The following is a 26,368-nucleotide window of genomic DNA, read 5'->3' as shown; positions in this document are numbered from 1 at the left end:
TTTAATCTTAAAAGACATACTGTATTTAGGTATCGGCGGCCTCATTGTTCCTGCACCACCACCACCCCACAATTTGTGTAACACTGTAGGCAGGCAGAGCTTTTGAAAAGTTTCACTTGCTTGGGTGTATGCAGAGAGAACAGCTTTTCAAAATAATAATCTGTACAATACAGTGCATAGTACATCATCTCAAAACATTATGAAGAGAAAAGAAATGGATTTTCTAAAAGCCCATGTCTTTTTTTTTTTTATGGAACTATTTACAAGTCAAAATTCTTGGTTGAGAAACAAAAATAAAACTTTTTTCTTTTATTCACCATTTCATTGCTATTTTTAATGCAATCTTGGAGAAAGAAGGGAGAATTACTATAGTTTACTTCAGTCATGTTTTGTGCATTGACATTTCATCAGTATGGCTTCAATTTATGCTACAAAGTTTTTTCTGCAAACGAAAGCAGGATGTTTCCAATGAACATGCCATTCAAGAATCCTGTCCAGTTTGCTGATGAGGGCTAATTTCCATATCTTGACTCTGCATAAACCTGCATAGATATTGAAAGGATTTAGAACTGCATTTGCACTACGCAAACCCACACTGACGTAATGGGACTGCAGTGGTGTACTTTCTGTCCCTGGTAGCCTCAGAAAGGCATCAGCCAAGGATTCACACCCACTATGCAGTCTGCACCACCTCTTTTTAAAGGAGGAGGGATTCCATATTAACAGGGATACTGCCCCACAGCAAATAGGAGAGGAATGTGGGTGAATAGCTCTCCGCAGCAACAGAGGGTCCAGGGACGGGGGGTCACTTTCTCCCAAAATTGTTGAAGGCACAGATGCTGTTTCGGGTTAGGAGGTGGCCAGAGCACAGGGTGTTCCTTTGGTTTACAAAGTGCCATTATTCTCCACTCTGAATTTTGCCATCAAAGAACAGTCTTTTCATGCAAAATGATAACGGTAAAGGAATGATAAAACATCCTGTGTTATCTTATGTATGCACTTGGGTCTTAGGCCCTCCAAATAATATGCACTGGACCACAGCTGAAGCCAGACCCACCCTAAAGTGAAATCTTTTTAAATGGTAACAATTGTTCTAATCAATAAACCTTTAAACTATGCACTGCGGAATAGCTTATGGTCTTGAGGCTATGCAGAATATACATTTTTGGGGTTCGGCTAAATGAAGATGCAGAAAATGCAAATTCCCTTAATTTCCTTGAAGTTGCAGAAAACTATATAGTGTTTTTCTCCATTCTTCAAACCAGCTTATGGAAATACATGAATGTGGAAGAGGGCAAGTGAGCGAGAATTCTGGAGCTGGTAGTTTTTTTTTACTTTAACAACAGAATTTTATTCTTAGTTCCTCTAACGGATGTATCATTCAATATATTTTTAGTTTATACTTGCAATATACAAGTCAGACAATGGAGCATTCGTGTTTGAAAGCCAAAAAGAGGAAGCAGAGCTACACCAATAAAGTGGATTTTTGTTTCAAAATCTACAGGTTTCAATGGAGTTTTGTATTGTATTGGCTCTACTTTTGTTCCCAACTTCTGTCATTTCCAGTGTCGCTAATGACTGCTATTGGGGGGGGGTAATTATATTGGTGGGCACAACTGTTGCTCAATTAATTGTATTATGCTATAAACAGTAAAATACTCAACTTTATTGAAGTCAATGTGTCAGCCAAGAACTGTGTTAACTGAATCTGCACTAGAAAGTGGGACATGTACATTAACTACATATAAAAATAGTAAATTTAATTCTTTGTTGCATGTCCTCTAGCATAGTAGCAAGAACATCCAGCTGTCATTATCTTCTCATATTGTGTATATGTGTGCATACGCATGTATATACACACATATACACATGCAGGCGGAATGTAACTAAATAGTTGGGCTAGCACAAGGATTAGTGCTATCCAACGGGATTTCCCCGCTCTCCTCCTCCTGCACATGCCCCTCACTGCCCCCAAATTGCTCTAGAGGGCTGGAGAAAGCCTCAGAACATGTTTAGGCTGTTCGTGGGGGGTGGGGGGTGGGAAGAGGGCAGGAATGTTCCCTTGCTCAAGGAGAAATTCGTCTCCAGGCAGAACATTCACCTTAGTGCTACATTATATACAACCCCAAATGCACACATACAAATATTTAGAAAACAGAACATACATGGGGATTGTATAAGCTTTGCATCTCAGCCTGGGTTTTGTAATTTATGAACACAATTAAAGTACTATAAGTTTGCAAAGTAGTGAAGTATCTGGAGGAGTATGAAAAAATGTAACAATTTCAGTGCCCCCCCCCTACTCTGAAATTTGATTTGTACAGCCAATTCTATTTAAAAACAACAGCAGCAGCAACAAAAAATTACCCACACTTGAGGCAAGTGTCTGTTATCAAGGCCCTAGGCTGCCAATTCTGGTCCTTGGCTGTACAAGTTGGTTTTTAAAAAACACTGTTTAAACATACAGCACCATCAACGTGCCTCAGAATGCACTCTAACATAGAGCACAAAATACAAACACTACAGAGTGCAAGTCTAACCATCTCCACAGAGGGAAAGTACAGAGGTTAGAAGTATGCATGTGGCTTAAAACAAGACACTTTCAAAATGTCATCTCTCTTCCATACTGAACATTTGAATGGCATCACATACAAAAGTGAAAACATAAAAGCAGCTGTTGGTTTCTCACTTGTAGGTGTCATACTTTTTTTTAAAAGTAGTGTAATCTATATATAAAAAATAAAAGATGCTGATGCAGGGAAAACAAACTAATAACCAGGGATGCCTGGTTATTCAAATGAACCCAGATTACCTCCCTTTCAGTAATTATGTCTTTTAGCAAATAGAGAAAAGTTGTCCTCTGGCCTTTAGTAAACAAAATTCTAGCAATGATCCAAGGCTTCCTTCCACCTGATTCCAAACCTGCTCAGCATCTCTCAACTAAATCATCGTCCCACCCACCAGGAAAAGTGCACTTTCAATAACAGATACAAAAATAGATTGGCACGTTGTTGACACAGTGAAGGTATCTTCCGCAACCTGTCATTGCTTTAGGAATCCTTTTGTACTATGGAAACTGCTTCTAGGAAAGCTGATGAGGTTTCCACAGGAGCAGTATGTATAGTTTAAATAAAGTGTGAAATGAAGGCTGCTGTTTTATCTTCCTTCTACTCGCAGGAAAGTTTATGGGGAACTCAAGGAAGTTCTTTTTCTTTTTTTTGTCCAAGTGGTGTGAATCTGCTCCACCCACTGCTCACTCACATGCAACTCATTCATCACTTGCGTCGAGTAGTTAAAACAGTTCGTCTAGCCTGAGAGTCTTAAGGAATTATTCCTACGATCAGGTTGAAAAGCTGCACTGAAAAGAGAACAAAGGGTGTTGGGGCATCTGTGCCCCTATTTTTGCATTTCCAGTAGTAACTGCTGCTCTTCTGAGCTCAACAGGGAACAAAAAGTTTTTAAACCCCTCCCTCTTCTTGGAAGGGTAGCCTGTGCTAGGAATTCTGGATCAAGCGTCTATAATGTGGCATCACTTCATGTTCAGGTAGATGGAGAGCGAATTCCAAGGCCACTAACACTGGGAATTCAAAGGCAATCAGCTCCCTCCTGTTCAATCGGAACTTCTCTTCCAGTTTCTACAACAAAGCCAAACAGATTGGTGGTATTAGTCATGTACTTTAAACAGCTTCTTCCAATTGCACTTTCAAGTTTAAAATAGGTATTTTTGGTCTTAAAATTACATCTAGCCTTTCTGAAGCAGCTAACAAACAAAGGCCAGTGCATGATATAATGAAAACATAGCAATTCCTTCCATCTGCTGGGTCAACCCTCCTTCACTGCTACTTTTTTGGGCAAAGGTTTGTGGCCTGGAGGTACTTACATCGATAAGATGTTTCACATCATGCTTTTTGAGGTCACTGCCGATTTTGGCAGCTAGTAGGACACATGCTCCAGCACAGAGCTTTCTGTTCTGCTTGTTGAGTTTCCCCTTGAGAGCAAGCTTCTCAAAATAGACGAAGGCCATAGCCACGGTGGGTTCCTCAAAACCACAGTCTTCTTGAGCTAGTTTGCGCATCTCTCGCTTCAGGCTGAAAGGGGAGGGAAACGTGTGTTGCTGAAGAAACTCAAAGATTGTACTAGCAATACCTATAATTCAGAAGGCTTGCCTAAACACCACCAGTAAACTGCCAATATATCGTACTGCTATGCTTCACTCTCAGCACCTGCAAATGTAAAGTGTCCCCTGAATTTCTGAACATTGAATTTGAAACAAAATAAAATAATAATAATAATAATATCCTTCGTTTTTGGTCCAAAAATATTATTGCAAGTCTTGAATGTCTAACTTCCATCATATTGGACAAGACGGTGGACTGGAGGCAAGGAAACAGAAGCAGGCAAAGGAATTGGAGTTCCTGAAATACTAATGTTCTGGCCCAATGACAGCTCTTCCATAATTCCTTCTGCTCCCTAACTTTTAAATATCTGCTGGTGCAGAGGATGGAAAAGGTGTTGATACAACACCTGTACAAATAGGACAGGGGCACAAAGGATACAGCACGACATTATCCCATTGTATTCCCATACCCCCCTATGGTGGCCTTGGCTGCTCATAATTATTAATGGAATATTTTGCCATCACATCTGTACCTTGTTGTGCTTCCCTGTATGCAACTCTAGGAGCCTGCTGAACACTGAGAAATAACAATTTGTGAAGTTTGCAATGCAGCAGACATCTTTGTACCAACACGTCTTCAATTCAACAATAGAAGAAAAACCTTTCAACTATTAAAATATACCCACGATTAAGTCTTACTATCATTTGGTTGCAACAGCTTTCACTAATTTCAGAAACTCCGTTTTTCAGCAGCTTTCACAAGAACATTCACATCCTTGTTCTTACCTTTCTGTTCCTTTAGATATTTAAAAACACTGCAGGACCATAATATATATTTAGTCTAAGCAAACAGATGGTTTCTTCTGTAACAATGGCCTTTGGAGGCCTTTCAGAAAACCTACTGTTAATATTTTACTTCAATCTACCAAACCTATTAAGGGTAGCTGCGTAGCAATGGTACCTTCTTATTTTACTGAGTGTCAGCTTGATGTAAGGAAACTTTTCCTTGAAGGTCTCATTCATATCTTTCTTAAGGTCTGATGGCTTCACATAATCAATTACTGTTGTCTGTAAAAGATCAGGGGGGGAATTCAAGGTGAATTTTCTCAAAATTTCCAGTAGAATGTGCAAAAATAAGTAATAGTTGCATGTTGTTATCTTAAAAATGATCTTAAGTACACTCCGGCAATAGCCATCAAGAAGATTATTGTTTCAGAGGGACATCAATTTTATTCCATCACCATAAAATGCAACAGAAGATTATTTGGTACTTTAAAAAATTGCTACCTTGGCATAAACAGTCATGATCTAGAATTCATTTTATCAAATGCATGTTGTGATTGTTACTTGGTATGTGTGTGCACATGCACCCACCCACATTTACACTTTATTTTTGTTGTAAACAGTAGGGTCAAGAGGCCATAAATGCAAGGGTAGCAACAGGTTAATGAATGGATCACTCTTATAGTGCTCCTCTAGATAACCTATTTTTGGAGCATTCACTCTCATTAGTTTGTGGGGAGGTTATATGAGAACATACACTCATTCCGCATTCATCTTCATTTGCTTGCAGGAAGTTTATACATCTTTCTGTATACATTCAGCTCACACTTTTCAATGTACTTCCCCATCACTTTCGTAAACTGCAAAAAGTTAAAGTTTTGGTTTTTTTTTACAAAAAGTGGCTTTGTTGTGCTAGAGCAACAGAATGCTTAAAACCACTTTAATAATACACATTCTTTGTTACTGTTCAAAGACCCACAAAACAGGTTCAAAAGCAGAATGCAGCAGAGATACAGAGATTCCAAGGCTGTCACTAAATTTTATCCAAAGCATGTTGATTTCTATTTCCTATTAGCTGCAAGAGAAATTTTGCCACGGCCAGGGTAATATTATTTGACTTATCTTTAAGAAGATACTTGAGATAGAATGTTTCAGAATTTCTATGTAAATTTACCAATAAGGAAAAATACTTTACATTTCTTAATATGCTCTTTCCCCCTTGCAAAATACTGAGAGGTGCCCATATTTACATGAGCTGGTACTATTGAGAATACTATCTTTTCAGCTATGGCATGTTAAATTAACACCTGCAGTGGGAAAGAACCTCAGAGTCCCAATTAAGTCTGAATTAAAATAATTAAATTTGCTGATGAAATTTTAGCTCAGTAATTTTACACTAAAGTTTCCCTCTAAAGCAGTGCTTTTCAGCCAGTGTGCCCTGGCACCCTGGGGTGCCTTGTATGATGGTGACGGGTGCCGCAGGCAACACTGGCCTCTGTCCCTCTTTCCTTCCCTCCTCTGAGGCCCTCTTGCATCTCTGCATCCCAAAAGCTTTCGTGGCTGTTTGTTGCAGCAGCCCTGGCTACAAGTTCCCCAGGTGAGTGGTGCCTCTGGGGCTGGCTAGGGGGTGCAGGTTGCCAGGAGCTGAGGTGGCCTCAGAGTAAGCAAGCAAGCGGGTGAGGGAGCCCAGTCAGCCAGTCCACTAGCCCTTGCTGTTGGGAATGGACAGACAAGTGGGAGGCAAATATGCGCTGCACTAGCCTTACTTGTGCTTGCTGTGTGCAAGGCTTGCCTGGGAGCTGAGTGCCCAATGCTGAAGGGGAGCCTTTCCACCATGCAGTGCCAGCAGTGCCTGCTGCTGCCACTGCTGCCTTCCAAGGTAAGATGCTGGCCTCACGTTCACCTTCGGCTAGCCTCCTTTGGGCCATTAACACTGGGGCATCCTCTTCCCAGGCCACTGTGGGGCAATATGAGGAGGCACCTCTCTTTGGGGTTGGGGGGCAGCTCAGAGATGAGGGGCAGCAGCAGCGGCTGCAGCTGCCCAGAGAACTCCCAAGGAGAGGAGGCTGGGGAAACATTCCACAAGGGAGGGTGTTTGAAAAAGGGTGAGAGGCTGCCTGCTCTGCAGGCAAGGGGTGACATAACTGGAGTCCTGAGCCCCCCAGGGGTGCTGCAGAAAGAATGTAATTGGTCAAGGGAGCCATGGACTCATTAAGATTGAAAACCTCTGCTCTAAAGTATTTTTATTGAAGTATAGTGACATTTAGGTAACTCAAAATATTCTCCCATTGGTTCTGAGTGGTTCCATTTATAAAGTCTACCCATTTGTTCTCTTGCATAGAGACTGCCTTGTTTGATGTAGACAACAGAGGAAACTCTTGGTAAGTGATGACATATCTTATACTGAGAGATGAGCAGGTGAAGGAAGCTGATATTAGAAATTCTGCTATAGTTTTGCCAAAGCTGATATGAAGATAGTGTTGTTGTGATTAAGAAACTACTTATAGTAACAGACTGCCTTGACATACAGGCAACTCCCAATTTATGTTCCAAGGCACTGCATGTTTAAGTAAAATTGCATATATTCGAAACACCACTGGAAAAGCCTGCAAACACCCTATTCCGCCTCCACCCCACTCCTTTCGGGTCACTCTCGGTTTCGACATGATGCACGTGTGCACAATTGCACACATATCGGATGTGCCTAAAATTGCTGCTTCCTGAATATACTTCCTTTCTTGCCCTATGTTTCTTTGGTAATTAAGGCAACACTCCAACATACACTTAACCTGGAATTAGGTAAAGGTAAAGGGACCCCTGACCATTAGGTCCAGTCGTGACCGACTCTGGGGTTGCGCGCTCATCTCGCATTATTGGCCGAGGGAGCCGGCGTATAGCTTCCAGGTCATGTGGCCAGCATGACAAAGCCGCTTCTGGCAAACCAGAGCAGCACATGGAAACACCGTTTACCTTCCCGCTGTAGCGGTTCCTATTTATCTACTTGCATTTTGACGTGCTTTCGAACTGCTAGGTTGGCAGGAGCTGGGACCAAGATAATAATGCGAGATAACCTGGAATTACGTCCCACTGAATCAGCGGAGTTTACTTTTGAGTAGACATGTACGGAATTGTTCTGCAAGCTTGGCCAATGATCAGATATGATGGGAGTTGTAGTTCCAACAACATCTAGAAGGCCAGAGGTTCTCCATCTGTTGTAGAAGCTACAAGTTTTAAGGTGTATATACGTTGGGTCACTCTCCTCTTACTTCAAGTTAAGCCTTTGCCTGTTCTTCCCACGAAAACTGCAAAACCATTCACACACTTTTCTATGATATCATTTAAACTGGATGGTTTGAAAAGTGCACCTTGGAATTCTGGGTAGCAGGAACACTGAGTGACACAGCACACTTTATAGAACAACATATGTTTGGCCAGATGCTGACCTTTTCTATCTATTCCCAAAGTCCAAGTACAGAGTTCTGTTTCCCCCCGAAGTACATAACACTTGTGCAAAACGTTTAGAAAAAGAAGTCTGAGTGCTACGCTATTACACTTTCAGTATTCTTTTGAGTAAATGCCAAGAAAGAAACTGCACAAGTCTACAGGGAAATTCACGAATATATTCCAAAATGGTTTATAAATTAGTTCAGAAACAATTCAGGCAAGGAAGTGCCCTCTCTCAGATATTCATGTGTACGTATGTTGTTTTTATGAAAGTGCCCCATGACGAATATCACTGGTACTTACTAAGCTAATGGATTCAGAGGAATGCTAAGTGTCACATCCTTTACACTGGAAGGGCCCTTCCTCCCTTAATATATTAATTCTGTTATTTCTGTTCAGTTGTTAGGGCTCAGTACTTGACAGAAAAGGCTACCAACACCCTCCAGTTCTGCCTATATATATTGTGTACACTAGCTTTCTCTTACATTCCAGCTTCTCAAACTGCAACAGCAAATTATATTACCTTTTAGAATATGGTTGGTTTGGTAAGTCCCTAAAGTGAGTCGCATATATTAATATGGCATGTCCTTAAAAAGCAAGGGACATGAAAATATTGTTAGCACTTAAAACTTGGGAGAAAAGCTGGCATGCATCCACTGGAACTGGTAGCTATTTATCCTGGCAGGCATTCAATTCTGCAGCCAGACACAGCAAACACAGCAGTGACCTGCCATTGCCTTTGGTGGAATGAACAGCTAAACTATGAGCTGCCCTCCTGTAGTCTGAGCCTTTGCCATGGCCTACCATTGAGACAAATAATTGTGGAGACTTCTTTGCAATCTAAAGTTATTCTGAATCATTCTTGGAAGTTGTCCAGCAACCAAAAATATAAGAAGTTGAAGCAAAATCAAGTAGTACGGTAGATATCCATCCCTAGACAGACTTGTTTTCTACAATAATTTCCAAGCCAGAAAAAAAAATCAGAAATATAACTCAAGTCACTAACCCAGGCATCCCCAAACTGCGGCCCTCCAGATGTTTTGGCCTACAACTCGCATGATCCCTAGCTAACAGGACCAGTGGTCAGGGATGATGGGAATTGTAGTCCAAAACATCTGGAGGGCTGAAGTTTGGGGGTGCCTGCACTAACCCATTGGAAGAAAGCTCCCTCTAAGTATTGTAAGAAACATTAGCCATGCACATTTTTCTATGTCTGCACACCTAATATCATGTGGCAGCAACAGTTGTGGTTCAGATGAAGTCGCTCCGTTCATAGGTGCATTGAGCTGCACTCAAATGCCATAAATGTAGATGAGAATATTAACGACCAGACCTACTGATTTGGTTTCATAGTTGGTAAAATCACTCTGCAAAACGTCCAGCACTGTGACTGAGTCCTGTTAACAGTGACTGGCAGCAGCTTAACTAGGTTTCAGGCAGGGGTCTTTCCCAGCCCAACCGGGAGGTGCATGGACTGGGCACTGGAACTTCTGCACACAAACTGTGTGCTACACCACTGAGCTACAGAGCTTCCTCCAACTGATTTGTCAAATGTCATCCCTTCTCTCATTTGTCAAAACACAACGAGTTTGCATCCAGTTGTGCTTCACATTGAAATTAATGTAAAAAAGAAAAACCATAATAATCTCAAGTCCAAGGGTTTTCAATGAGACTTAAGCATGACTAAATTGCTTTGGACTGAACCCATCCAATACTTCATCAATGTTCGTGCTAGTAACCTTTCAAAACTGAAAGAATGAATTGTGTGTGTGCAACTGTGATAGCACAATTCAGTACCATGAAGCCTGTATGTAGTATAAAGGATAGGCTCTACATAGGTAATGTAGAGCAGCTGTGGTTGTGGCTCTCTGCTTCATGGAAATTATGAATAGTTTATGTGCCCAAGGTCTGTGACAGAATTTTAAATACAGTCTTGGGGATTCCTTTTATCATCACCAGAAGAAAAGGATCACTGCAAAAGGCAACTGAATATTTTATGCCAGACTGTACTGCAGGAATAAAGAAATATTTGGTGCCTCTACATGGAAAGCACAAGTGACATTTGTCAAGAAAATTATCACCAGCTTGTACTTTTTAAGTGTTCTCGGTAAATCAATATTACACATTTGCATCCCTTATAGTATCCTAGATACAGGAGTTGGCATTATAATCAAGAAGGCACATAAAACTGAAACAGTTAATCAGTCTGAAAAGTGCCTGTCTCCACCAACTGCTTGCATGTTGCCACACTGTAAACAGCAGCAAAAAAGAAAAGGAAAATTGTACCAACTTTATAAAAATAAAAAAATAAAAGTCTGCTGATTCTATGATTCCTATGGCAGATGGTTGTGTGATGATTTATTATAGAACATGTTCTCTGGTTTAAGAAGAATATTTGTTGGCAAGCAGCATCTGTTGTATTTCTGCCTGCTGTTCAGGTGTTTTAAAAGCACAGAGATTCCATCAGGGGAAAAAGATGGCAATTCAAATGTAGCCAAACTGCAGTCCAAGCTTGTCTTCTGTCCTTCCTAAAGCATGGTGGGCAGAAGATTGGGATCTACTGGTGGTACATCTCTGGGTGATTTGCAGTAGATCAGCAAGGATTCCCGACTCCCAATTGTTTAACTATAGCAAAGCTAAATTACACTCTCTTCCTACCCCATTCCAAATAAATACTGTACTGAAATTGGGGGTAACCAGGTCCAAATTTGTATGTGGAAAGACTGAGCTCCTGGTACTCTTTCAGCAGTTACGAAGAAACACCATTATATTTAATTCTAAGTGTATGACTTCTGCATACACAGTTTCATACATACACTTGGTGGAAACTGCGGTTCCAGCACGAGACGAATTAAGTCTAGCCTCCTAGAACATAATCAGAATCTCAAGTGACAAGTTCCATACTAAACTACATTCTTGATATCGCTGGTGAAAATGCACCACATGGTGTCTCTTTCACCTTATTGTTATTGTTGTTATTATGTTGTTATTATTATTGGTTTCTATTTGTTGCTCATGTAGGATATTTTGTTTTTTAACGCTTGATGCTTTGCTGTGTTTTTATATATGTTGTAAGCCGCTCAGAGTGGCTGAGGAAACCCAGCAAGATGGGCGGGATATAAATTAAATTATTATTTATTATTATTGTATCAAATTCTGTAGTTGTCACTTGGTCCGTTATAATTCCATCCATCCTGCTGACAGAATTCTATTCAAAAGGCTAGAATAACAGAAGAGACAATGCCTAACTGTTGCTTTATTCTGAATGCAGTAGACAAAAGCCAATTTACACCACTACTTGTCCTGACCATCTCATATGTCTCAGTGCTCCCACACCCCAATATGAGTGTGTGTGTGTGTGTGTGTGTGTGTTTCCTTGTCTCACTCACTCCACTTAGTTTGTGTCCACACCCATAAGAGACAATAATTTCTATAAGGCTGCAGCTGCCAAGCTCTAATGACAAAAGCCTGCCAACTAATGAAAGTTTAATTACACACCAGAGCTCAACATAGAGAGAACAAAATGTTCCATGCTGACATAAGGGCTACTCTTTACTCTGCCCACTTGTGAAATGTGGTAATTAAAGCTGTATTCTATTCAGGACTACAGGCCTATCTGCTACTGTATACAGTAGTTTTAAGAGCCAAATTAGATGTGACAATGGGCGCCATGTTTTACGGTATCTTCGTATGCTGTGTTCATGTATAAAGTGTGTGGGAAAGAGACTAAGATCAAAAGGAGAGAGTGAGTGGGCGAGAGGAGCTAAGTAGGAAAATAGTTACATGTTCTTTGAATAAAATAAAAAAATAAACTAAATGACAAACCTTAGATTTTCGGCCAATGAAATACAGTAGCATAATGTCGTTTGCCCTTTCATTGATCCACAGCAGCTTTCATATCCCCAAAGGCAAAGCATTTGTCATTTATAACTAGGATTCTTAAGTTGTTACTCTCAGCAGAGATAAAGAGCAATCGGTTTAAGTAAGACAAATTAAGGCTTCAAAGTTTTAGCCAGTGTATAATTCACGTTCAATTTTGTCACATTATCAAACACTACTCACCATATATGAAGGGAATATTAACACCCGCTTGTGCTTCCCACACGGCCACTGAGGATCATCCAAAAGATTAGGGTTGTACTCAATATAATCTCCCAGGTCACTGCCTATGAAGAAGATCAATGCATACAAGCAACTGCATAAGGATGTGAGCGACATAAAATAATAAATAATGGAAGACAAGCTTACAGTCGAATTGCAAAACACTGCCTTTGCCTGTGCAATTCAGTTTCTGAAGTGTATAGTTAAAACTGTGAAGGTGAATGTTGATGTGGTCTTCAGTGGCAATCTAGGGATGGGCAAGGAGCACTGAAGCAAAAAAGCAACATACTTAACCAAACAAGCCAGAAGATGTGCATTGGGAAAGATTACAGGCTTCCTACCTGAATGAACATAATGTAATCTATGAATTTTAAATCAGCTCCATTAATAGACAGCAATGGATATATATATATTTCCATATAATGTTCATAAGTGGACTTACTGAAGATAGAACAATGTTAATGAAAGCCCTAATGTACAAATGGCTGCACTGCATTGAGCAACCCTTTAACATATCTGGACTCGAGAGTGCACAGTCCATAGGTCATGCAACAACGGCCAAAAATCCTTGCTACTGGTAGATACAGCTAAAAGAGTTCCAGGGTGCCCTGAGTGTCGGTCATGAGCTACCACGAAATCTTCCAACAATATTAGAAGGGTCAGCAGCTGTTGTGGGGCCCAGGGGTTGTGCAATAGCTAGATCTCATGGGCTTGGGGAAGATTGCAGAGGTTCACGGAATGCAGCTGAAGACAATCATGCCAATCTATTCCATAAAGTTCCATTTAGGCTGAGGACTCAAATGCACATGTATTCTAAAATGTTACCTCCATCCATGCTCCCTTGGGTGCTGTTAGCCCTTCCCAATGAAAGGCTACGATGGCTTGCATTGCGAAATTGTGAGAAGGATGAGGTGGAGTCTATCGTGTTTCTTCGTCCTCCCAAAGCGTTGGTTGGGAAGAGAAACTGGGTGTAAGAAACAGTCTAAGAAGAAGAAAAAGAGACACGCAATGTTGTTTTTTTATTGCTCTACAACAACATAGAAGGTCATGTACAGAACCTGTTTACTTTAAACCTGAATTTCAAGAACTTAATGTTTTGAATTTTTACAGATGCTTAGAAGCCACTGTTTCCTTAAAAATAATAAGAGAATACTGTTGCTTAAAAACAGTTAACTATAGGATACAAATGTGATTTGACATTTGGTTCAGGAGATTATATGTTGGTAGGATAAGTAGTCTTACCTTCCCATTGGCTCCCAATTCCACACCTTCAAGGCCAACTATGTCTTTCAAGCAAACCCCTGCTGCAACATGGCATGGCCTCCCACCTTCTGCTTTCATATCCCTGGGAAGTAGAAGCCGGTGGTTAATATATTTTGCATGTAACTAGTTATAAATTTTGTTTGTTCAACGCCCTTTCTCAAACACAAGTAAGAAAATAATGATAATTATGTAGAACAGGACTCTCTTGCCAAAATTTTATAAGCTAATACTAATAATGAACACAAAATCAGAACATTCTTGCCCAGGGAAGCAAGCACATTTGTATCATTAAGCAGAAATAACATTTATTGGATTATCTGAATATGGATACGGACCTAAAAAAACCTTTGCGGGAGTTCTGCGGGGCATTCTCTCTTTAAGGGAGAACAATGGCCCAACACTTCAGCATGTGAATAATTTAAAGCGCAATTAAAAATTAACCAGATTTTTTTAAAAACCTGAGAACAAAATTGAAAAGCCAATGCTTGTGCAACAGAAGCCTCAGAACACAATGCTTTTTTTGAAATCTTATGCACTGTATTTACATGCAGTTCAAAATATGGGGGGCCCCTGCTTATGAGACCTGGGGAAGGAACTTGTGGCCAAAAAGCTGCGTGAGGCACCAACTTTCCGTAGGTGGGGGGGGGCTGGGGGGTGGAAGAAGGAGAAAGAGAAGGGGCTGACAGAAAGAAAGGGGGTAGCCCTGCTCACTTTTGGTTCCTGTGTACTGCCATCATGCAGGCCCCAGCAGATTAATCCTTTGACAGTATAAGGTTCTCCACCCTTGTGGTAGACAGATGAAGTCTTATAATAGTCTCTTATTTCAAATTCATGGAAACTGAGAGTAAGGGTCAAATTAAATGTGGACTTAAATGTGACCATACCAGTTTTTGAAAATAAAAATAGTTGTTAGTTGTGTATAGAGGATGACTACAGCATATGGGTGAAATTTTACTCCTTCCTCTCCTGCTGCAGTCCTGAGGAAAATTCCTCCTCAGAAACTGGATTCGTTTGGAGTAGGTGCCCCGTGGAACGCTGTCCCATCGGATGTCAAGGACATTAACATCTATATAACTCTTTGAAGACATCTGAAGGCAGACCTGTGTAGGGAAGTTTTTAATGTATTGTGTTTTTATCTTTTGTTGGAAGCTGCCCAGTGTGGCTAGGGCAACCCAGTCAGATGAGCGGGGTAAAATAATAATAATAATAATGAGGAGGAGGAGGAGGAGGAGGAGGAATCTCCCACTAGTACAAAGGCAAATACCAGTTTCAGAAGAGGAATTTGAAAAAGTAGATGCAAGCCCCTGAGAGCATTTCTCCAGTATTAAAAGAGCTCCATTGGCCTTTAATTAATTTCTGGGCACAATTTAAAGTGTTGGTTTTAACCATTAAAGCTTGCATGTGGAAACCTACTAGTGATGGATGGGGCCAGAGGCATACCTGGCACAAAAAATGTTGTTGCTGTTGTTTATTATTATTATTTTAAGACCATCAGAAGAGCTTGGACCCAAAGGAGGAGGAGGAGGGACACAATACCTTGCCTAAGAATATACTGTCCTCAGGAAGCCCTTCCTGAGAGTGGTATGGAAAGGGAAGGAAGGGTAGAGGCTGGCAATATTAACCCTGCCTTGCCATATGAGAATCCCTTGCAGACAATCACAGTGCTTAGAAATAGGACTGTCAGGTCATGCACCCACAGCAGTGACCAGAGGAAGAATGACCACTGGGATGACAACAGAGAGAAGATACGCCATGGTGCATCTGTAGCAGCACAACTGGTGCCTTCATCTGCCCCAGCTGCAACAAAACATGTCTCTCCTGTATTGGTCTCTACAGCCAAAAGCAGGCACTGTAACTACCATGGTTTGACTTTACTCCCAAAGGCACACTCTTCCACTGTCTCTTGAGACCAATGCCAACAAGTACAGTACAGATGAGATGGTACCAAATGAATAAAATTTTGAGGTACAGTCTACAGAAGCAAGCTTTCTCAGAACATACTGCAAGGCCCCGTCAAAAGGAGGCGGAACTTCCTTAGGTACAATTCCCTTCCTCTCTGTTCCCCGCAGCACAGCACATGGACTTTCAACAGTCCCTTGGGCCACTTGAAAGGTAAAATCCCACTGTGTTGCAATGCCAAGGAACATGATTGTACTGGTGCCAGTTTGAAGTTGTGGCACTGCACTGGCACTACAATCCTTCATCTCTAGTGCTATGGTTGTGCAGATTGACACACCACAGGCCTTTCAAGAACCTTTTTTTTTTTTAAGAAAAAGAAAGCGATTTTTGAGAGCTGACAGAACAGTCCAGAAGTATGATTAAAGGATTGCATTTGGTTTGAAGTGCAACCTCTATCTATAAAAACCTTTATTTCAGATACACCACACTATTAATGAATACTCTGTACATCACAAATAACAATATAACTTTCTTTGATTTCAAAGACAAACGATTCCTAGTTATAGCACACAGCAGCTTCTCACTTGGTTCAGAGTATGCCACATTGTGATAAGGCCAACTGCAGATCTCAAATGCAGTTCCTGTTCACTTCTTTTGGAAGTGCAAATACTGACCATCTGTCATGGGCAAACATTTTTAATTAAGTTTACCATTTTTTAGAAATGTCATCTGCAACATCCCTGATGTATGTAGCACATAACATTTACCCAGAAAAACTCAACAGGTATGAAACAAATATACATACCCAACATGGCTACAGTCCCGATACGGCAGCACTGAAAATATGCTGCAGAAGGATCTTCTGCCACTAATAAGGACTATTCTAGAAAACAAATAAAGTAAAGGCTATGATAGAGGGTAGCAAATCCAGCAATTCAATTCAAACTTAAAACTTTGCTTGGCAAAAACTGCTTTCCGCTATCCTACTTTTCTTTCTATTGCACTGTTGCAGACGAACTGGATCTATTCTCACTCACAAACTGCACTGTATGTTGCACTTACCAACATCTGACAGGCCAAGCACCATAAAGTGACATAGAACAAGGGAGGCTTAACACTTGGTTATCAGTGCTTTAAGAGAGATCACTACTAATCATATCTCCAGTGGGACAAAAGGAGGAAAGAGCCTTATGCATAGCAGCCTGGGTGCAGAATTAAAAGCTTGAGACTTGGGCCAATGCATATCCACAATTAGTTTGCTCTTGCTGCACCATCCTGAGATTCAAACGGTCAATGGGGGGGGGAGTGACTTTAATAACGTGAAAGCTGGTCCTCTTAATTTTGGCTAAAGAAATTGAATAAAAATAAGTTGGTAACCCTACTTCACTTGTTCAAACATGGTTTACTTTGAGTTCTACAAATAATATATTTAAGAAAGTATGTGTGTGTGTGTGTGTGTGTGTGTGTGAGAGAGAGAGAGAGAGAGAGAGAGAGAGAGAGAGAGAGAGAGAGAGAGAGAGAGAGAGAGAAGAAGAAGAAGAAGAAGAAGAAGAAGAAGAAGAAGAAGAAGAAGAAGAAGAAGAAGAAGAAGAAGAAGAAGAAGAAGAAGAAGAAGAAGAAGTATCTGTCTTTGGATGTTTTGGTCTGGTTACTGGCATAAGCCTCCAGGAAAACAACCAACAACTGTCACTGTTTTTTTGTCACTTTCATAATTTCACATATCTTTGACAAGGCAGCCCAAGGGAAACTATTAATGGGTCAGACAGCTGTGTTTTGTTTTTGTTTTTTAAACACAGTGCTGTGCCAGAAATGGTTGAGAAATAAATGGGTCCTCTAGTCCAGAGTTCATAAATGCAACGATAATTGGAGTCTGCCGAACAGATGACAATACCACCACTTCTGCATTAAGAGATCTAAAATCAAACAGATGGCTTCACTCCACGGTGTTTCCCACACAAAATTTACACTAACTACTGGAGTTCAGAGCAGTAATTAAGTCTGCAAAAGCATCTGACTTGCCAGCCTTTTCAGAGCATGTAATCTAATGTCCCTGTATGCAATGAATTTTGCATGAATTGTGCAAGGCTTCCAACTGTAAGTGCAGACAGAACTGGAGGGAATAGGCCATGTTAGATACCAACCTACTAGGAATGCTCCTTTAACCTCAGCATGCAATTGTGCAAGCAGTGAACATCAGGAACCACTTACAATGAACTCTTCACCCTTCAGGTGAGGATTATAAATCATCATTAGCATGCAATTCTACTTATAATTGTGTTGTCCTATTGCAAGCAAAGAGGAAAACGTCCTACAAAGCACAGCATCGGAATATAGAACAAGATGCAGATACTGATCAGCCATTTCCCTTAAAATTAAAAGTATTCGTGATGAAACAGAAACCCTTGTTGAAACTTCACACGTATAAAGGATTTAGTTAGCCTATAGCTCTACAAGGAGGCAAATACCCAAAGGTATTTCAAAGCATGTTCAGTCACATCAGTGGGGCAAATATCTTTGATACTACATACCAAAAGAAAGCTCACTATGAACATTAGGGGAAGTATCAGAGGGAGAGCACACACTTTGAATGCAGAAGATCTCATGCTACAGCCCTGGCACTGCTGCTGAAAAGCCCCAGGCAGCAGAAGATGCGAAGGACCTCAATGTCTCAGTGCTGCCAGTCAGAGTAGGATATATTGTGTTAGACAGACAAACAGGCTGACCTGGTGGTATAAGGCAGCTTCCTATGTTTCTACAATGCAGTGTGCTGTACTCTTAATCTGAAGCATGCTTAACTATCTGGTCAACTCCAAACATTAATCATGCTGGGAAACAGGATTGAACAGAAGTGTGGCCTGCTGCTGAGGCAGAAGCAGGGTTCTTAAACCGTCAACACAAAATGGCTCAGGCAAGTTTCATAAACACAAAAACAATACAGTACAGTACCTTATTTTTTTCACAAGTTGGAACACTTCTCATGGTGAATGGCTGACAAGGGATCTAGCTACTAAAAAGGAGCTCTCTGTTTTCCAAAGGCATTTTAGCACCCAAAGCTACTAGGTACTTGGAGCACTCAAAGTACTGTATCTCCTCACCCACCAAAAGCCCCTCAGGCAGGTTGCTGAAATTCCTTGGCCTGACTATGCCCCTACATTCATCCTAACTACTTCCAAAAGCTTAGCAAGCACCAGAAGAGACATCCGCTCTTGGATAGAGCCTTGCATGCTGTACTGTTTTTAATATTCGGTTGGAAGCCGCCCAGAGTGGCTGAGGAAACCCAGCCAGATGGGCGGGGTATAAATAATATATTATTATTATTATTATTATTATTATTATTATTATTATTATTATTATTATTATTATTACAAGCTTTGGTCCCCACTCTCCATTCTGTACTTTTCATACCTGGAGATTCTTGATGGCTGCTGCTCACCCAGTGTAACCTCAGTTAGCTTCTAGGGCACCTGCTCACTATTTTTAAAGCCCAAGTGAGGCCCCTTGCGTAATACTGTATTTTATCTCCTTATAACATGCCTCCCTTTATAATTCCTGCACCTATAGAGCATACACCAAAAGTGTAACCAAGAAGAGAAATTTATTTCAACTGCTACCCTTGCCAATGTGTTTTGCCAGACAGATAATGTCTGGCTACCATGTTACAGGTAGGATAGAGATAAGCACCCATGGGACAAAGCTTCTATCCTTCAACTGAAAAGTGTATAAACTCTCACCTGCAATGCTGCTTGCAGTGTGGCTAGCAGCCCCACCCACATCCAGTGGTAGCCCAGGATGGAGAGGTTGCTCACTGTGGGTTTATCCTGCATCAGTGAGCACTTGTACACACTATCACTGGGCAGTGGAAAATTTGCCATTGCGGGTCCTGGGGCAATGATTTTTACATGATTTTTTTTTAACCATGTAGCCCAGCTTGAAGACTACAGAATACAGAGGTAATTCTCTGGATATATCTTGCTTTTCATTGCAGAGGATTCTTGGATTAGGAAATGTGGTGATCTGCATACAGAATCCAATTTTCACATGTAAAAAATGATCGTTGTCTCCTACAAAGGCACATTGCTCTTTGCCTGCAAAATACCTGCCATTCCTTGTATCATTCTGTCGCATATTCTTGATGAAATGAACCTTCTTAAAGTTCTTTGGTCTGGGTGAGCCTGACAGAGTCCGGCATCTGAAAAATAAAGCAATTGAAACCAATTAAGTTCTCTGCTGAATAGCCAAAATATCTCAACACAAAGGCAGGAAGGAAAGACTAGACAAATTATTCAGCTCACCATCCTCCACACTCAGGAGTCTGTAGCAATAACGAAAACAAGAATGTCTAGAAACAAAAGGGGCTTTAAAAAAATAATAGAATGAAGCAGTATATTTAAAAATAAAAAGCAGAAATTCCTGGATTCTGTTACAGAGCCTAGGAAAGATGAGATAGGGAAATGGAAGAATGATGTGCATTTTCATAACCATCAGAATTCTCTGTAATAGTGCAAACCAAAATGTTTTTCAGTTTTTAATAATGGGTAAAGTTCCTTTTGCTAACAAAAATAACTGGATTGTGCAAGGAGGTCTTCTCTAAAATATGTTTGCTTCCTCTCCCCCCCCCCTTTTAAGTCTGTTAACACACTCCCATTTACCCTGCATCCAGTATGCTCCCATCCCCTGGTTCGAGAAGTGATCTATACACAAAATTAGCCACAATGTGTATCTATCCTGTTGTTTCTTATACTGCATTTTGATGCATTTCCCTTAAAACCAGCTTTGATTATTGCGAGAGAGAGAAATGCCCTGTGTGTAAAGCAAGTAATGTGTACACAACCTAAGCTGTAGGAAAGCGGTGCAAAACGCACCACAGAATGGGACAGGTGTTACGTCTAGGTAATGTGTTGGACCAAAGGGAAGAGAAAGATCAAAGGCACCCAACAGAGGAAGAGCAAAGGATAAAGCACGATTAACTGAGGACTGATTGGTAACAGATGGTGCATGAATTGTGACAAGTGGATACAGTGGTCTAGGAAGGGATCGGAGGATAGGCGTGAGAGGTGTATATAGGATAAATGCACTGATGTAATGGAACACACAAAAATATGACAATGACGAGATGGAAGTGAAGGGATATGATAGCACGCAGAGAGCATGTTTTCGGCTTCAAAAGTGTATTGTCACATGGCCCTTTGCTGACAAGCAATCTTAAATCCAATGTATTTGATGGAGGGCCATTGATTCAGCTTTAGGCAGGGTAGCCAGATGAAAAGAGGACAGAGATCCTGCACCTTTAATAGTTGTACAAAAGACAGACTTTCAGCAGGCATAGCTTTCCATGCTGCCATTTCTCCCTCCACTCAACTATTCCTATCAGCAGTCACAATGGGCTCCAATTAGAAGAATCCCCACTGCGAGCAGAAGTCCACTGGAAGGAGAACCACGAGTAAACAATCTGAAATATTAAACATTATTTATTTCTTTGGGCAATTATAGCTGCATTTTAATAATTTATGACGGCACTTCACAATGCCCTCATGAATGCTTTGTTACATACGGTCTAAAAAGAACAGTCTCATTAAGAGGAAGCAACAGATTTTGCTATTCAGATTTTTTGACCCTTGGGAGATGGGGAAACGGTTCTGTTCAATTTGAATTGGGTGGATTTCAGTAGTAAATACTGATAAGCTATATTACTCAGGCCTTGTCCTATGGAGAAAAAATTCTGTCTTGCCAAGGGGCTGTACCACAGGCAAAATGCACAGGGTGTGTTACTTTTTAAATTCTGTATTGACCTGAATATAAGCCTCACTTTTTTCTCAAATTCCAACAGTGAAAAGTTAAAGTGTGGCTTATATTTGTGACCTTACGGCAGGGGTCCCCAAACTAAGGCCCGGGGGCTGGATGCGGCCCAATCACCTTCTCAATCTGGCCCATGGACGGTCCAGGAATCAGCGGGTTTTTACATGAGTAGAATGTGTGCTTTTATTTAAAATGCATCTCTGGGTTATTTGTGGGGCATAGGAATTTGTTCATTTTTTTTTTCAAAATATAGTCCGGCCCCCCACAAGGTCTGAGAGACAGTGGACTGGCCCACTGCTGGAAACGTTTGCTGACCCCTGCCTTACGGTATGCAGCCAGGACCACAGGGCAAACAGCGCCAGGAGTGCGGCAAAGCGGCACCCGCTCCGCTCGTAGTCCTCCGTCCTCCGTCCTCTCCCCCAAGGCTGGGAAGGGAGAGAGCGAGGAAGGGAAAAGGCCGCTGGCAACGTAGGGCGCCCCCCCCCCCAGCCCAGTATGCAGCCAGAAGCAGTGAGGAATGGAACAGCTTATATTCAGGTATTTTTTTCTCTCCCCCCCCCTCCTATTTTAAAGGTGCGGTTTATATTCGGGCACGGCTTATATTCAGGCCAATATGGTACTTATACTGCTAAAAAACGTATATCATATCATATCACATTTCTTCCATTATCAACTGCAAGTGCATTTCAATAAGAGCTTTTTTTAGTTTGTTTCTTCATAAAACAAAAGAAATAACTGGTTATGGTGTGCACCTGGATACAGTAATGATCCTTTGGAATAGTTTGAAACAAGCAACTTAAAAAGCTGGAAAAAAATGTATTAAGGGATGTTAAAAAGTACAATGGAAAAATATGAACACTCTTTGGATGAATGAAAGCATGGCATGTATTGGCTAGGCAAACACAACAAATTCCAAGGATAGCAAACAGATAGTGTGATGGTTTCTATTAGCTCATTTTTGTATAGGAAACCTAGGACAAACACAACTGATAAAAACGTTTTCTCTTTATCACAAGCAAGTTCAAAGTTTGTGTAGTTTTTAGGAGTCTGACTTGTGTCCCTTTCTAACCTTATAGAAGGGTGAGATTGGCAAGTTATTTCTTTATTTTGCCTTTGTAAATAATTAACATCATGTTAAAAAAGAAAGGGTTGTAAATAAACAGTTTTTTGACTCTGAGCAAGGCTGCCTCATGTTATGAGCTTGTTTTAGGTTCCTATCAAAGCCCCAGCTACAATTGATCCTCTGTCCCTGGTGAACACAAATGCTTTGATGAAAGAGCAACACTATCCTGAATTGGTAAACAGATTATTAGTCAGTCATGCAGCGTTTGGATTCTAACAGGGTACATAGTATCACAGTATCACATAGTATCACAGAGCATACTGCATTGGTGGGCTAACTAGAGGTCTTTACAAACGAATTTGCCTTCTGGAGGCACCCATGTTTACAGCATTATGAATATATTTGGCATGAAATGACGGATGCTACAGGACAGAGACCTTAAAAGCTACGAGTTGTCAAAGAACATTGTACTGTATTTATATAAGGTATGCCCCAAACTGCCCATGTGTATCACTTCAGCAGTCCCAAGAAATTCTTTGTGGATAGAACATTCATCAGTGATCAAAACAGTACTTGTAAAGAGCTCCAATGTTTACATTCTTTTTGCACTGACCAAGCTATAACAGAGTCTGTATTTTGTGAGTAGGACTCTTCACACATAACAGAGTTAAATTGCGCTTGCTAATCTCACTTCCTTGTTATGTCCGGCAGGGGTGGAGACCGTCAAATCTAGGGGGCCATATGTAGCCCTCCAAACCTTTCTGTTTGGTCCTTGAGAATTTCCCCTGGCCACACCTTCTCCCTCAAGGCCTCATTCCCCGAGTGCTTTCGCCTGGATGGAATGTGTTCTTGAACTGTGTTAATCCTCTGCTCACTTTTGCCTAAGTTGTGCCCAATTTTGTCCCCAGTGGCATGCGGCGTTCGGAAGGTTGCCCATGAAAAAATGTGGACCTTGGTCTGGACTAAATTCTACAAGTTTGCTATACGTGTTCATTTCAACCTATAAAAAAGCCAATGTGGCAGGATCTATATCAGGCATAGGCAAACTCGGCCCTCCAGGTGTTTTGGGACTACAACTCCCATCATCCCTGACCACCGGTCCTGTTAGCTAGGGATGATGGGAGTTGGAGCCCCAAAACGTCTGGAGGCCTGAGTTTGCCTGTGCCTGATCTATATGCATACAGAAGAGGGTCAGTCCTACCAGCAGAAGCTAGTGTGGAAGAGCTGTGGAACCAATTCAGTTCACTTCTACATTATGTTTAATGAGGGGTGGGGACATCTTTTCCTTCATCTCAACCCACAAAATGTATTGGGTCAGCCTTGCATGCACAGAATCCCTTGTGACCTAAGCAGAGGAGGAGGAGTGATGGACACAGCCCTGATCTCTTCCCTCACCCCCCGCCCCTAGAATTATTTCACATGTTCTTGGGTGGAACAATAGCAGTTTTAAAAAAGTTCCGTAATTGTCCAAATTACAACAAACATCAAAATAAAGGCCAAAGGGGAAGGGGAATAGAAAGAGAAGATATAGAGAGCTACTGCGCTCAAGTCCTAGTTATGTGCTTCCTGTGGGCACCTGGTTCGCCACTGTGAGAACAATGCTGGACTAGATGTGCCTCTGGTCTGGTCCAGCAGAGTTCTTAGACGTTCACATGTAAAGCCCTGGCCTGTACATAGGGATGACGGTGGGAACGGGTGCAAAGCAGAAGAGGGCAGTGGCTTTAAAAATAAGGTTGGGAAGATGAAAGGGGGGGTTAATAGTTGCTTAGTGGAAAGCGAGGGGATTAATGTGGGGAGAGTGGCAGAGGAGTTGGTGAGCAAGGGGGGCAGAACCTTTTGCCCAGGCATGCCAGTGGCATAATCATTTCCAGAAAAACAACAACATGCATACACTCTGTACTGTATAGTTATAGTTACCTCCGTAAAGGAGCATTTTCCTCAATATCTTCTAAAGTCTCCAGTGAAGACCTTTGGGAAATCAACCGACGTCTGTGAAGGGAGAACAATTAAATATGAAAACCATATACAATTTATTGCCACAACCTTGACAAATAATAACACACTTTTTAAAACAAAACTGAGCTGAACTGGGCTAATTTAAAATAGCAATATAGAACAAACTTTTCTGCTTCTTAGTTTCCTTCACACTTCTCTTCACCATAAACAAGGCTGTCATGCAAGAAGTTATATTGCAAAATCTCAAATGATCTCGGGCAAATATTCACTACTTCAAACCCCCAGTTTGATCTAAGTGTTTTAAAAGTAAACACTTGTTGCCCAGATTTCAGCCTGTGGATCTGTATATGCATAGTACCGGTACATGCCATATAAAAACCAGTTCTCCTGTCCTCAGGCTTTTCAAACTGCTAGTGAGGTTTTCCTATGCAACCTGCATAGGTGGGCAACCTGCAGCCCAGGGGATGCATGTGGCCCCTAACATCATTTTCTGTTGAATCCAATGTCTTCTTAAACTTTCATCTGAGTTTCTTCCTTCCTGTTTGTTTCCTCCTTGTTTGTCCTGGTTTTTAAGATCATAAGATCCAGATCATAAGATCCTGGATCAGGCCAACCACCCTTCTAGTCCAGCATTCTCTTCTCACAATTGCCAACCAGATGTCTGTGGGAAGGCTGCAAACAGACCAGAGTACAACAGTACTCTTCCCACTTGCAGAATTATTTACACCAGAAAACAAGGTGCCCTCTTCTGTTGTATGAGAAAAAAATATTTCCCTTTACGACTCTGGAATCTCAAACTCAGCAGCAGCTTGCAGCCCTGGGGCCAAATTATGACCCCTTGCAGGTTGCCAGGTGAGAGAGTTGTCAATCACTATCTTCAGCTCACATTGCTCGCCTTCCTGCTCCCTTTATGTCCTCTCTGCTTTCGGATGATCTTTGAAGCAGGAGCAACAACAAAAGGACCAGGAGAAAAAATGGAGAGAGGAAGGTGGCCACATTACAGAGGAGACAAGAAGAAAGGGAAGTGGCGAGGGTGAGGGGACATGAATGAAAGGAAGATCTTCCTTGGAAACTAGGCCTGCTGCCCTGTTGCTCAATATTTTTTAAGCATACATGCTTAAACTTCAATAATTTGAGGGGGGAAATGCAGCAAGATAAAATCAGTTCTAGAAAAAAACGAGTATCATACAATGAACATACAAAAGATAGTATCAGATTGCATAATCAAAACAAAAACAAAACAAAACAAGAACTATAATCAGATTGCCTGGGAGGGAAGTTGGAGAAGTTTGTTATCTCCTGTAGAAGAATCAAAAGGCATTACCACATTTCAGATAGCACAAATAGCTTCCTGTTAACAGGGTTATACAAATAAGACTACACTAATTATTAGATATTTATATACACACAAATACACATGCACAGAAATACAGCTAATGCCATCTCTTCCATTATCTGCATTAGTAATTTGATTTGTTTACAGCTAACTTGGAATCTCTGAAACATTATTCTATTATTTTTTCTCTTCCTGGTACTGAGGATTTTCTGTTATGTTCTTAAACTTCTTTATTCTTTTGTTTTGGTAACTGCATTGGGGATCTTTGTTAGAGCTGAAAGAAGGTTTTTAAATATTTAAAACCACGATACATTCATGGAGGAGTAACAATAAATAAACCATTAAAATTTTAAAATGCACATGCTCTAAAAGTTGAGGAGGAATAATGACATCTTGTACACCTATTGTGTTGTCCAAAACGATAGCCTGCCAGCTACAACATGTGTATCAATTCTTTGTCAATGCAAATTCACCTGTGATGTCATTTGAATTGGATTTGTAATGTTTAAAAACAAAAACAGAATTGGATTCATATACTTTCCTGTATTTTGTTGTGGCACTAACCTTGTGTTTAGGGTTTTAAATAAATGAATTCTCTCTCTCTCTCTCT

At 41.0% G+C, this 26,368-nt stretch overlaps 1 protein-coding gene across 2 annotated transcripts; it reads right to left on the bottom strand.

Moving 5' to 3' along the window:
* On the bottom strand, positions 1–25,926 carry CABLES1 (Cdk5 and Abl enzyme substrate 1). Of its 2 annotated transcripts, XM_088676285.1 has the most exons (10): positions 25,904–25,926; positions 24,384–24,455; positions 19,704–19,796; positions 16,413–16,490; positions 13,688–13,790; positions 13,271–13,427; positions 12,407–12,510; positions 5,079–5,185; positions 3,881–4,088; positions 1–3,635 (listed from the first exon to the last, which is right to left on the bottom strand). In XM_088676285.1, the coding sequence occupies exons 3-10, from the start codon at positions 19,730–19,732 to the stop codon at positions 3,495–3,497; spliced, it is 927 nt and encodes a 308-aa protein (XP_088532411.1). In that variant the 5' UTR covers positions 19,733–19,796; positions 24,384–24,455; positions 25,904–25,926; the 3' UTR covers positions 1–3,494. The 2 variants fall into 2 exon arrangements, with proteins under 2 accessions (XP_088532411.1, XP_088532412.1); XM_088676286.1 differs by lacking the exon at positions 16,413–16,490.
* Positions 25,927–26,368: the final 442 nt, after the last annotated feature.

The sequence above is a fragment of the Zootoca vivipara genome, chromosome 8 (assembly GCF_965207765.1).
Source record: "Zootoca vivipara chromosome 8, rZooViv2.hap1.1, whole genome shotgun sequence".
Taxonomy (NCBI): Eukaryota; Metazoa; Chordata; class Lepidosauria; order Squamata; family Lacertidae; genus Zootoca; species Zootoca vivipara.
Note: the sequence above shows the minus strand (reverse complement) of the source record. Positions and strands in the feature narration are given on the sequence as shown.